At 31.4% G+C, this 13,718-nt stretch overlaps 1 protein-coding gene across 1 annotated transcript; it reads left to right on the top strand.

Moving 5' to 3' along the window:
* The first annotated feature begins 48 nt into the window (after nt 1-48).
* Nucleotides 49-12,009, top strand: LOC149903650 (uncharacterized). The gene is made up of 5 exons (XM_090108417.1): nt 49-140; nt 6,834-7,080; nt 7,427-7,515; nt 10,719-10,902; nt 11,917-12,009. Exons 2-5 carry the CDS (start codon nt 6,844-6,846, stop codon nt 11,944-11,946), a joined length of 540 nt encoding a protein of 179 aa, XP_089964543.1. The 5' UTR covers nt 49-140; nt 6,834-6,843; the 3' UTR covers nt 11,947-12,009.
* The last annotated feature ends 1,709 nt before the right edge of the window (nt 12,010-13,718 follow it).

The following is a 13,718-nucleotide window of genomic DNA, read 5'->3' as shown; positions in this document are numbered from 1 at the left end:
CGTCATGCATACACGCGCGATGCTGTATGCGCCGCGGTCAGACTGGACCGATTTTCGGCAGATTGCCATAATACGAGATAGCAATTTTTACGTCACATTCTTGTGACGTCACTCGATTCACTGTCTGGATTCGAATCAAGGTAGGCTGCTTTATCTATGTGGCTGTGAATTTGGCGGAGTTTTGAAAAATATAGAGCTCTCTATGTACATGCAGTTGTTCCGGTATTTCCTATATCTACAACTTTTTTATGTTTAATAAATATTAGTTATTAGAATATTCAAATTTACTCATTATAATCCTGAATTTCTGTAGCAGTGTGCTGAAAATCAATTTTATTAACCAGCTATAATCGATCCTGAGATCCTTTTTCACTATTGCGTCATTATGTCTGTTAATACAAAACAAATAAAAAATAATCTTTTATGTATTGATGCAAATAAATAAATGGCACAATAAACAATAGAGAAACGTGCCTCGATTTAAATCAATTGATAGACTCTTATTATCAATTAATAATTGTTAGACTGTTTGTCTATTCAAACTCTACATAATCTATAGATAGAAAACATAAACGCTCTATAATTGAGCGTTTATGCTCTATATTCTATATGATAGTCATTATTATTATCTTTTAAAATATGTTTATCCACTGTATCATGTATTTTTGTAATCGTATTAAAATTCAAATTACCTATTTTCGTTACATTATTAGATGAATACAGAATATTTACTATTTAATCATTGTATTACATACATTTGTTATTAAATTTTGAAACGCTGCACTGAATGTGGGACTGCATATTGCATAAGCATACGAAAAATGTACCTTTTTTTAAGTGGGGAAATCTTCCAATGATACCCACGGCTCCCGGGGAAGGAGCCGTGGGTTATGTCGGATTCTTACCGACTAAAACCCCACTGTGTTCCGTCGAGCCGCTTTAATGATGGGGCCGCGGGTATTGGTTGGAATTCTTCCGCGACCCCCTCGGCGGCAGTCCGTCTCCAGGCCAGGCGCAAACCAAAAACAGGAAAGGTGGTTTGCCTGTTCTCCTCTCTGTTGGCGGCAAGAGCGGAACACGTCTCAAGCCGCCTCACCGCAACGGACAATGGATTACATTCCCCGTTCCACCGCCCGGCGACGAAAAATGTACCTAATTAAAGAATACATTGATACAAACCAAATACATATATGTATTTGGTTTAAATCAACAACCAACAATCATTAGGTATATACCTAGCAAATATACAGAATTGCATCAATAACTTATTAGATCTGTTATTAGAGATGTGTTCTGTTCGATTGTAAATACTTAGGTTAAGGTAACTCTGTGGTCGAAATACGAACGTTTTCGTCCACATTATATAGAAAATGATATGTTGGACTGTGTTTTCGTCTCTATTTTTATATGAAACAATAATAAATCATCTTAGCTCTTAAGTATTAAACACGATAGGCAATATCATATGACCTCTACATAATATTATCTTTAGCTATAACCCGCATCTCTCAAACTCAGTCATCATAGGTTGCTGCTTGGCCTGTTTTCATCTGGAATTTCTAATACTCGGCGCTACTGACCCGTTTTAGCTGACTGATTTTAGGTTACATTTACATATAGTTCGTTATAAAATGTAATAATTCGTTATAAAATGACTGACCGGTTGGCTTGGTTGATAGTGGCCCTGCCTTCCAAGCCAGAGGTCGTGGGTTCGATTCCCACCCGGGGCAAATATTTGTGTGATGAACGTAGATGTTTGCTCTGTGTCTGGGTTTTAATCATCTATATAAGTATTTATTTAAAAATTATATATGTAGGTATGTTTATAAGCCATTTGGTTTCCATAACACAAGCGAAAGCCTATTTATGTAGGCTCTCTGATATTTTAGTATAGGTATAGTATCACAACAGAAGGCATATTATAGGCATTAAGTTTCTCTTACAGCATCGATTACAATACAAGCCTTGATAAATACGGTTAGTAGGTACCTACATTATAAAAATGTTCTAGGAAATGACGTTTATAAATAACTGATCTACCTCAAGGTGCCATGGTACGTATCTACAGGAAAATTATAAATAATTACCACTCAAAGGTGGATATTATTTTGCTATCTAGTAAATCTATTGTGGCATAAACGCGTGTGCATGTATGTTTGTGTTTATATTTCGATTGAATCAAAACGAAAGCACCAATATTTAATGAATATAGAAATAAATTTGGGATCTTGAAGAAGGATATTTCATTTGGCATGAAATACTTTATTATAAAAGATGCTGTGAAGGTGAAAAAGATAGGGAGCTCATTTTTTTCCATGACGACAAAATAATATCTTAGTCTTCTAAGTTAAAGTTAAAAATAAATAAAAACATAATGATTTAATTACATTTATTGTGATTGGAAAATACACTTGGATAAGTCTATAATAAGAACAATCATTTAATCCTCTTGGGAGGCTTCGTCTTATGAATCCGTATAAGGTTTCCATTGAAATAAATTCAATCAATGCCACTAAGTCTTTTACAGTCGATTTGTTTAAAAAAAATGAGCGTGTGAGCACATAATATTATGTCAGTAGTGAAACTTCTTTGGACAACACAACACTTTCTCAAGATTAGACACAACAATCGTCGCCATACTCCATGACGTGACGGTATTGCCATGACGCGACCTTGAAATTTTATTCTCATCACGCCTAAAGAAGTTTCATTTCAATAACTTTTATGCAGTAAAAAGATGCCATAATATCTTTTTGCAGGTTGACAATGGACTTGAAGACTCATCAAAGATGAAAGGAGAATTTTTAAGTGGTCTTCTTCATTTACTTGTATCTTCAATCTTCATACTTCAAATTACTGAGATCTTAAAATATATAAGGCCTTTCTTATCATAATATCCATAAGTACCACCGAAAGATATATAAATATATATATATATATTTTATGTAGTCAGCAGTATACATATTATTTGTATCTACCTACATCATGTCTTCTTAAATAATTTCTCTTCTCTGTTAAGAAATTCGTCAAAATTATGATTCTGGATAATGAATACTGTGAATACTGATCCAGAATTAGGGTACTATAAACTTAAATAATTTGGAAAATCCAAAAGTGCACGCCTCATAATTTTTTTTAATAATTATTTATTAATTATTATTTTTGTTTATTTAATAACAATTAAACCACATCGAATCAGACCCTGAAAAATGAAAGGGTTCTATTCCTGAGCATACTCAAGCGTAAGAGAAAAAAAAAGACTCGATTAGTAAAGTATTTCGGTCGCTATCGTGTTAACAAGAAAATCCTCCGCACATACAGACACACGGACGTCCAAGACAGAACTTTTTTAAACTGTTTTTTAACTAGTTTAAATAACAAAAATGACATCAAAAATATCATGAATGTTAAAAATAGTGTTTTTTCTTAATATGTGTGTGTATGTATTATCTTACAAGTGCAATGTATGATACATAAAGACATTTTAAGTTTGAAAAATCAGATGTTTTGCGCGAAGTGACAGTAGTACCCACCTCAACGCTTCGCTTATGAGGCGTGCAATAATAACTTCCAATTTAAGTTATTATTTTTATTATCTAAAATAGCTCTAGATCTCTCAGTCATTATTCAAGTCATTATAAAGAACAATAGGTACTTATTGTATGTTAACTCAATACTTACTCGGGTATTACGAGTATATGTATATGTTTTGTTGTCTTTAAGAAAATAATATTATACCACATCACAACATATTATATTATTTTATTCTTTCTCATTAGCTTGTTATGTTCTTATTTGTTACAGAATATTTGTATGTGATCTTCGTCCACTAGACGAAGTCCAATTAAATTGAAACGTCCTCATATCCGACAAATACAAACAATAATCCAATAATAATTAATTGGAGATAGTTTAGCAACCTTTGGATATGTCCTGTTTAGCTTAGATAACAAATAATGTGTGAAAATATAAGTTAACAGTTTCAAAAGTGTTTTTTTATAATCCAGAATCACATCGTAAAGCATGATGTTTATGATGTTGTTTTTGTTTTCTTCTTTCTAATTATATAATTAAAATGTTGCACTTGTATCCAAGAATTCAAGAGGTGTGTATGTTAATAATGAATGTATTTATAGTTATTGACGTAAATCTAGTTACCTACATAATATTATGTACTACATAGTCACCATATAGTCACAGAGATCGACACAGGGTATGTTTGGCACGCGGACGACGCCCATCTAATTAAATGTAGTAAGTATATGGTGCAAGTATTATTTATAATATTATTATTTAATAATGCAAGTATGTAATTGTATGTTCTATTGATGAAAATTCTGATGACGTAGGTAGATATGCCTAATGTACGTATTTTCAGTTTTAACGATGATATAGAATTTCAGCAATTTTTTGTGGCAAGCGATAGTAACAGTAGTCTATCGCTTGATAATGTGGAGTGAACGTAAACGAAGTCGCGATAAAAAGATAGTTTACATTAACACGTTCACTGCGGCACCTAAAATGCCAAACTTACCGTTGTTGCGGCATGTCTTCAATACTTCACATCGGCAAGTTCACCACTGTGCGTCATGAGCCATTTTTATCACATCGCACCTACTGACTTTGAAGGTTAATAATTTCATGAAATTTCAAGATATTTCAAAAAAATTTTTTTCGGATAATAGTATATATAGTCTAGTATATACCGCATAAATAGCTTTTAGTTTGACTCAATAGTTTAAAAGATATGAGGGAAAATGTAAACCCCTGATTTTGTGAAAAATTATTTGCCATCCCGCACTGCGTTGATACGGCATGTTTATAGTAATAGCGATGGGAAACACTGTAAAATAAAACATCGATATCGATATAAATCAATTTTGTATATTTCAGTCTGTTTGTTGTACAAGGTACTTGATAGAGTACTATCAGGAAATTGTTCAGTAACTTTTGTTTTAATTTGTTCAGTAACTTTTGTTTTAATGTTTTATATTATTTTCACAACTGTCATCACATTTTTGCATTTATGCTACGAAATAAAAGAAAGTAAAAAAACTAAAGCCTCTAAGGTATCATTGTCATTTAAAAATTTGATAACGACGCGTGCGGTCCTGGTACAACACTATGCGAGATTGACACGCGGCGCGCTCGCAGTACAGTGCGGCATGAGGTGCTTGTCCAAGGCAAAATATTTGACATGCCGCACACAAAAGAAACGGTTTCTTTTCTATGCGTGTGTCCAATATTTAGCCATACGATTTTTTAAACGAAATTGAGTCCTACTTCAAACTGTGATCACAAAAATATATTTGTCTCTTTTCTAGTCATTGATTAACATATAAAAAACCTCGCCGCACCACGGTGAAAACTGCGATTTTGGGCGCCGCACTGTGGTGTAGTCGCTGATGGCCCGATACTGGACATGCCGCAGTGAACGTGTTAATACTTAGTAAGTATCATATTAGCTAAGCTAGCAAAACAACGGAAGACTCCCATCTCCTATCAATAAATAAATATGATGTTGATTTTTGAGATAAACGTGGCTTATGTTTCTTTTCGTCTATGATAATAAATCTATAGATTATTCTTTCCAAATTTCATACAAATTGTTCTTGTGAATCCGGGAAAGCGGACGGACAAATTCTCGCATTTTTATTGTACATAGAAGTAGGCATGGATAAATGTAATAATAGCGTATCAACTTCATCTATTATGAAGGTGTGGCTCTGGGTAATAGAGAGAATTATTGTTATTGAGCGTATAATACGATAAAGTAGTGCTTTTAATAAATTGTTGATTAAATTGTACTGACGTCATCGAAGTTCATTGTTTTTATTGTGTGTATTTAGCCATAGCTTGCCAATAGAACACGCCTAATTACTACTAACAGCTTTCGCATTTTTGGTCGTATATCATAATGGTTGAGGTCTTTTCTGTAATACCTTACCTACAGTATGACTGACAACTTTTTACAATCCTTACCAACTATTTTTCCAATCATCGAAATCGAGATGTTTTGTGAAACTGTTGCGTGGTTACGATCACGTATCGACCAAATTTGAAGACGAAAGTCTTTGCCAGGCTTACGTGACCGTTGCCTCGTCTATCAGTTATAAACACTTACGCAAAAATCAGTCCAGTACCTAGGTACGCAGTTTAATGTAAAGATTTAGAAAATCGAGGGTTATTATTTTGTAAGTAGAAATTATTTGTTCTTAGATACCTAAAACTGTAAAATATAAAACGTTACTCTTCTCGAACTTTAACCGGAGTAGATGTGAAGAAAAAATATACAAGTACCATTGAGATATACATATATGGAGACGACACCGCCTACATCACTTATGTTCCGCTCAACATACGCCACATGACGTATGTTGAGCGGTTTTTTTTAATGGTTTTAAAGTGAAACGCATCAAACATGCCTTCGTGTGTGTTACGATTTTACACAAATAATACAAATAATACGGAAATGTGCAAAGGAATAACTTTCATCGGTAAGAACATAACTAGATAATAATTTTTAAAACTTAGAGCAAAAAAATGGCGCACAGATTTTGTTCGTGGTGTCTCCTCCATACGTATAGTAATATTATCTCAATGACAAGTACATATTGTTTATTTACAGCAGTCAATTAATAAATTTACGTAAGTAATAAGTATATGTTGTTATACTATAGATATAAGTATCTATATCGTTGGAATTTGGAAACAATCGTCATGTAAAGTAGAGTTTATAAAAAAGAGAGCCATCATAACTCTAATCGTATTTTAATTTAATTCCAATTCAGGCTGCTTGTCTTAACATATAAAAAATAATAAAATAAACACAGGCGCTGAACTATGGACATGTTTCCATCGCTCCTTGACTCAGTACCTAAAACCAGGTCTCAATTCGTAAATGACCTGGACATACCAGAGATTCCCGTAACACCATACATCTGGACTCCAGAGGTGTCACCAAGGCACAGTATATCGTCACTCAGTGAGGAGGAAGTTAGGACAGAGTCCTCTGACTCAAGTTTAGCTCTGTCCAGGGCTATGACAGACTCGGAGATAGATTATGAGAGGTTTAGACGGGTGAGATTTGTTTAAACAAGGTTAATTAATTACGTATTTTAGTAAATTGAAGTCGTACCTTATACCTAAACAACTTCTTTTAAACAATGAAGATTTTTAAAACTAATAAAAATATATATAATAAAACACCAAGGATGCGATGATCCTACAGGCAAAAGCAAGTATTTATTTAGATGATGATGTGTGTTATTCTGGTATTATAAGTTACATTACTGCAAAGTATCATCAAAATCGGTTCAGTGGTTTCATTGTGAAACAGTAACCATCAAACATAGTACATTCTATAAGTTCTCGTGTTGTAAATGTCGGCAAATAGTAAATTTATAATAATATAAATAAAAATCAGTTTCAGAAGAGAACTCTCAGTGATCCGTGGATAGAAATGAGAAAAGTTTTGAACTCTTTTCCACCTGGATATTTAGATTCACTGAATAAGTAAGAAATATTAATATTTTCTACAATTCTAGACATACCTGGGTGGATTTCCCAAACCGCTTTTTTACGCGGCAAGGCTGAAAACTATCCTATTTTTTCAAGATATTGTTTTTATTTTTTGTTTTAATCGTAAAGCACAATGTTTATAATATGGCCCTATCATTATAGTTTAAAAATAATTATTATTTTCCAAGAAAATGAAGTAAATATAGGCGATTTCCAATTTTGGTGGCTTGTCGCCGACCTACTTCACTCAATATCAAGATCGATTAACTAAAAACTAGACGTAGGATTCGATTTTAATTTTTATGTAGTCGTTTTATAATAGTTGACCATTCAAAATATATCAATTTAATTATATTAAGTACTATAGTATAGTTTTACAGGCACAATAGAGGTCTGTCGCCGAGAATTTTCTAATTTTGGTGTCATTTACAAAACAATATTTCTACAAAACACCAGTGATTCCTAAAGCATACAAATTACGTTATGCACTTCATTTAGCCACGCGCTATCCGGCTTAGCAGGTGGTTGTGTGCTGTGTCGTACCAGTTTCCCGCCAAAAATGTAAGTAAACAGTTTCATTGCAACACCCCCGATTTTATGCAATTTTGGTGTACTTAAATAATCATACTTGTGACAGTAATATTTTATTGTTATTTTGAGTATTAGTAGAGTTTTGGTTTGTTTATTGTTTAGTAAAAATGTTATTATTTTAGTACACGTAGTTTTTTTTTAAGAATTTTTTTCTTGCAATTTCCAATTTTGGTGGGACAATTTTGGTGGTTTTGGTGGCATTTTTAGACCCACCAAAATTGCTTCCTTACACCAAAATTATAAAATTCAAATAAAAATGTTTATTTACTAAAACCAACATTGCTTCATGAGACCAAAATTATAAAATCAATTAATAAATCGAATTATATACAATCATACAATCATACAATCATACAAATCACAAAAAATGCTGATATTTTCACAGTAAACTCTATAACTCTATATACATAACACTATTTTTTTATCCTGTAGATAGATATTTTCAAATTAAGAAGGTATTCTGTTACAGGAATCCAAAGAAAAAAACTAAACAAACTAGAGCAGAGCAGTTACAAAGAAAGAGAGAAAAGAAAACATCAGAAAAGATCCTCTCAAGCTTGAAGAACTGAGAAGATAAGAACGCGAAAGATACCACAGAAAGAAAGCTGAAGGCAAAATTGTACCGTTGTCCGAATTACCACCTCGAGCCCGTAGACTGAAACAGAGACGAAATTATATTAACTTCAAAGCGTACTGTGAAAGAAAAAACGAAGAGGTTTACCTTCAATACTGTCCAGCTACATTCCACTATATATAATTTACCCATCGAAATAACGTCACAGCCTACGTCACAGCAAACACATCAGCCAATTCCAAATTCACCTCGAGTTTTGCGATCCCATAACAAAAGTCTTACTTTTACCGTTGAAGCTGCTCCTGCTGCTCCAATTGAAGAAACTTTATCCATCGATGCTATTCAAAGAAGCACACCCGTTAATGAGACCGCTTCTCCATTTATAAGTCCCAACATAAGCTGCATACACTCTCCCAGTTCTATGTCTGGGCGAAACAGTCCACAGTCAGATATTTCTACAAGTAGCATCTTTAAACGAGAACTGAACAACCAACTTAGAAAATACTGAGAACAGAAAAAGTCCAAAATAAGATTACTTAAAAAGCTCTTCTGAAGGAACAACAACAAAAGTTTTTGTATAGAAAAAGACTTGAGAGGTTGGAAAAAAAGATGAAGATAAGGCCAAAAAAGATTGGGTGTAGCAAACGTATGGTAAGTCCTAAATCAATCAGTCCTAAACAAAAAAGACTACGCAATATTGTGAAAAACTTCTTTGAAGGTGATGAAAATAGTCGAATTTGTCCGGGCAAGCAAGATTATATAACAAGAGGTGGATTGAGAAAGCAAAAACGATATTGGAATGATTCTCTAAGAAATTTACATCGAAAATGTTGATTATCCTACCTTTACAATGAAAGTTTATTTAAAGTATAAGAAGTCCCAGTAATTCGTTATTCTTGTAATAAAAAATCTTTATATACTATTTGTGTTATTTTAACGGTAGTAACTGTGATTGTACTGTGATTGATTATTTGAAGAATTACATAAAATAATTAACATGTTTCCTATTAATTTTTAAGTAACTTACACTACACTCCTTACTCCGTTGTAAAAGAGCTGGACTGTTGAAAATAAAAGACTGTAATTAACTGTAACTTGTGGGAATAATTAATAATAAATTATAATTACAAATTATATGCCCAACATATTATTTCATTCGGTTAGTATCACAAAAAGTTCTTTTATACTTTTATCACGAACCATTAAATGTTAGATTATTAATGGTACATTTTTTTTCTTAATAAAATATGTTGCCCAGTCATGGGATTATCTTTCAAACTAGACAATCATATTAAGATTATATTTTTTTTAAATATGCTACATATTCGGTTAGTCTTTAAAATATATGTATAAGTAGGTACAGCCATTAGGATTCATCTTTATATACTAGTACATGTTCTGTCCATCTTTAAAGCTGCACGCTAGCTTTTACATGACATGAATTTTAAGGTAAAGTTATTCAGGCAGGCAAGCCAGCCAAGGCAGTCAGCAGATCTGTTACCAAAAGGCAATTTTTATTATTATTTTTCATTTTTTTATTGCAGTACAAGGTTTTTTTCCATCCAAATATAATTTTGGTGGGGTGTAACAATTTTGGTGGTATCATTTTCAATTTTGGTGTCAAAAAACCAATTTTGGTGGGAGGTCAATTTCGGTGTCAGGAATAACATGATTATTTAAGGGAATATTCTTATTCTTGTTGATAATTTAATTAAAAGATAGTACTATCTAACACCTAAAATCAAATTGAATAAAAAAAAATCATAAACAAAAATTTCCACCAAAATTAGTAAAAAATGCTAGTTGTTGAAATCCACTCACCTATCTTTATTCTACCAAGAACATGCATTTCAATAATATTTAAATTAAATATTTTAATAAAGGACTTTTAAATTTCCTCTAGACTATTATATCTCAAAACTATATATTATATCTCAAAACCACAAAACCATATTTTAAACTATAGGGAATAGGGATAATTCACATTCTCATAACATTATATCTCATGTTAATCGGTTCAAACCCTTCACAGTTTCAGCTATCAAGAATCAGAATCCGAATGTACCGATACCGATTCAATAATCGGTAAACCCAATTACAATGAGGAATTACGTCTGAAGATGGAGCGGTTCTTCGACGAGGAGTGTCGAGCGTTCAGTCCTGATGGCCCTGGGTACATTGCGCTGCAGGAGGCTCTAGCTGATTCGGAAGTAAAGGTATAATTTTGTCAAGGAAAAAATAAAACACTTTTTGCCAGTATCTATTTATTAAAAAAAAATCGTATGTGATAAAAAAAATAAAACGCTTTAAAATATTTTTATATTTAAATTTTTAAACGTATTTAATATATTTTATTATAACTTTGGTTTTATTACGTTTCATAAACAATCGAAAGAAAACAGATATTTTAAATTTTAATGAACGTCATAAAATTAAAGTTTGCAAAAACACTAATTGCTTATGCAATGACTAATAAATAATTAAACTCAGACTCTAGACTGATCAAAAAAATCAATCAATACATAATGAATCAGAGTTCAATAATCTGCTTTCCTAGAAATCATTGACATCACAAACGAGGAGATGTGACTCGATTCAAATACATTGACCATAGGAACAAAATGAATGAATTTCGCAAGATTTCAAATGAATATGACCAAGAATATGACTCATAGTTTAACTACTAGTATATTATATTATCTGAGATTTAACGTGATGTTGCGTGCGTATGTTTAAAGATTACACATGAAATAAATAATAATAAAACAGCTGACAAGTCTGATAAAAGATTTGTCATTTGTTACGAGAGTTGCTAAGGCTTTCCTATACCGGATGAAATTCAATAATACATATTATTATGAAATCTAACAGTACTTTATGGATAATATTTTTTGCTAAATGCAATTTTAATGGAGCTGTAAAAATGTATTTTTTTATATTCTATTTACCCATTCTTATAATATAATCAGAGAAGTTAATATATCTGTTGAAACTAAATGATGTAAAAGTGTTGTATAACTAGCTTCTGCTGACAACTTTACTCGTACGACCTTTGAAAATATGACTTGTTATTTATAAAACTAAAGGTCGAAAAAAAAAATCCAAAAAATAGTGTTTTTAACTATATTAAGTATTACAGTTTTGCACTATTATTTTATGTATTCATATGCCTAACTATATTTGAGAATAATTATTATGAGGCAATTGATACTATTTTTTTACTTTTCCAGGACTCTGATTTGGAGAGCAGCCTATCGTGAGGGATCGAAACTTTTTCAATGAAGATTATTTTTGTGTAATGTGTGGTGTGTTTATTTAACAAAAGAATTACTATTGAATAAATCATTATCATATATGTATTATATAAATGGTGTCTTTCATTCTATCGACCAACCTTTAAATGAACTTTTTATTAATGCAAGAATATTTAACAGATGGCGCTAGCAGTCGTGTTCATACATATTACCATCTTCATAGCTAATTAATAAAAAACAACTTAAGAAAATGTTCATTAATTTGTGTGTTACATTTAAATGTGATATCAATGAATATTGTTTTAGATAAGCAAAGTATATTGCTTTAGACTTATAATTAGTTAATTGTTTACAACGGGATTCGAACCCATCAGGATTGAATATTATGTTAAGCTAGCATAGGTAAATGAATCATGGTATTGCTACCAGTCAAATAAAAGTAAATAAATGATAAGGTATAGGATAGGGATAGGTATGTCAAGTAAAATAAAACAAAATATATTTTGTGTAAAAAGTATTTTTAATGGGAATGGCTGCCAACATCACAACAACTGTATAAACTGCATTGTACTTCAGTTTTATTAGTTTTCTTTACATAATTATTATATAATAATAAAACTAAATGAGATTTTCATACGAAATACGTCATAAAATATACTAATCGGAAATCCAATGAAAAAGTTAATTGTATTTTTTGAAACATATAAGAGATTAAGAATATTTGATATGAAATTCCAGAGCCCAGATGTGAATTATTACTTATTTATAAGAAATTGTATTTAAAATATTATTTTAAAAATAATTTATACATGACGTATTTCGTACTTTTAGTGTACAATTTTTAACATACAATTTTAGATTAAACTTAACATAAATTCCTTAACCCAAGTAACGAAAAAATCTAAAAAAGAATACATTTTGTAATATAAAAAAAACTTTTACATAAATTTAACCCAATTTCAACATATAATTAAAAAGATACATATTGCACATTTTGTTTTGGATCCAATGAGATTCATAGTTATCTTACAAAGAGTAAGCAGGACGAATATATATTTTCGAGCGACCATTTTAAAGGGTTAGAGTGAAACAGCATTATAAAATCCTTTTTACTTAAAACAATGTGCTTAAATTAAAATATTACACGTAGATTATAAACCAAATCGTGATTAAATTTGTCATTTGTTGGTAATTTTTAAAACACCATAGACAATTTTTTTCATTTTGGTTATTGTTTCAAAAGTTATAGGTACCGTCTGTACTTACAGATGACCCTTAAATAATAAAAAAAGGAATTTTATTTTTCAAAGGCGTATTTTACCGATATTTCTTGTTAAATCAAAATATGTACGCAAACCATTTTGTACCTATTTCGAAAATTGTCTATGGCGTGCTTTGAAATGGGATAGTGATCACTTCTATTTAACATTGATAGAACACTTAAAGCGTTTTGTCGTCTAATCTTGCATTTGTTCCTTAGTGTTGTTTTGTTAAGCTTAAATCTACTAGGATGACCCGAATCAGGAAGACAGAAAATTAAAAGTTGGTCAGTCTACTTCATACAAACATTTACCGCCAAACTTTAAAATTTGGAACACAATGTGACCATAGACAGAATATTTTTTTTAAAGTAGGCACCGACAAATAACCATTCTGCCTTTCTCGTCCGGTCCGAATAAAGCTAATCTTAAATTTACTTATAGAAAAATATTGCCAATCAATTGAATAATTTGGTAACATAGCCTTATGTATAAGTTATCTATATAAAGGCAAAGTAA

Source organism: Colias eurytheme, chromosome 13 (genome assembly GCF_061535395.1).
Source record: "Colias eurytheme isolate Ceu_HAF_F1 chromosome 13, ilColEury1 Martin Lab GWU primary, whole genome shotgun sequence".
Classification (NCBI taxonomy): domain Eukaryota; kingdom Metazoa; phylum Arthropoda; class Insecta; order Lepidoptera; family Pieridae; genus Colias; species Colias eurytheme.
This window is presented reverse-complemented; position numbering and strand designations above follow the sequence as displayed.

Bases quoted from the DNA above. Each gene is read 5' to 3' on its own strand.
- LOC149903650 (XM_090108417.1), top strand. From the start codon at position 6,844: ATGGACATGTTTCCATCGCTCCTTGACTCAGTACCTAAAACCAGGTCT. The intron at 7,081-7,426 runs GTGAGATTTGTT...AATAAAAATCAG, and splicing joins ATTATGAGAGGTTTAGACGG to TTTCAGAAGAGAACTCTCAG. The intron at 10,903-11,916 runs GTATAATTTTGT...TTACTTTTCCAG, and splicing joins TAGCTGATTCGGAAGTAAAG to GACTCTGATTTGGAGAGCAG.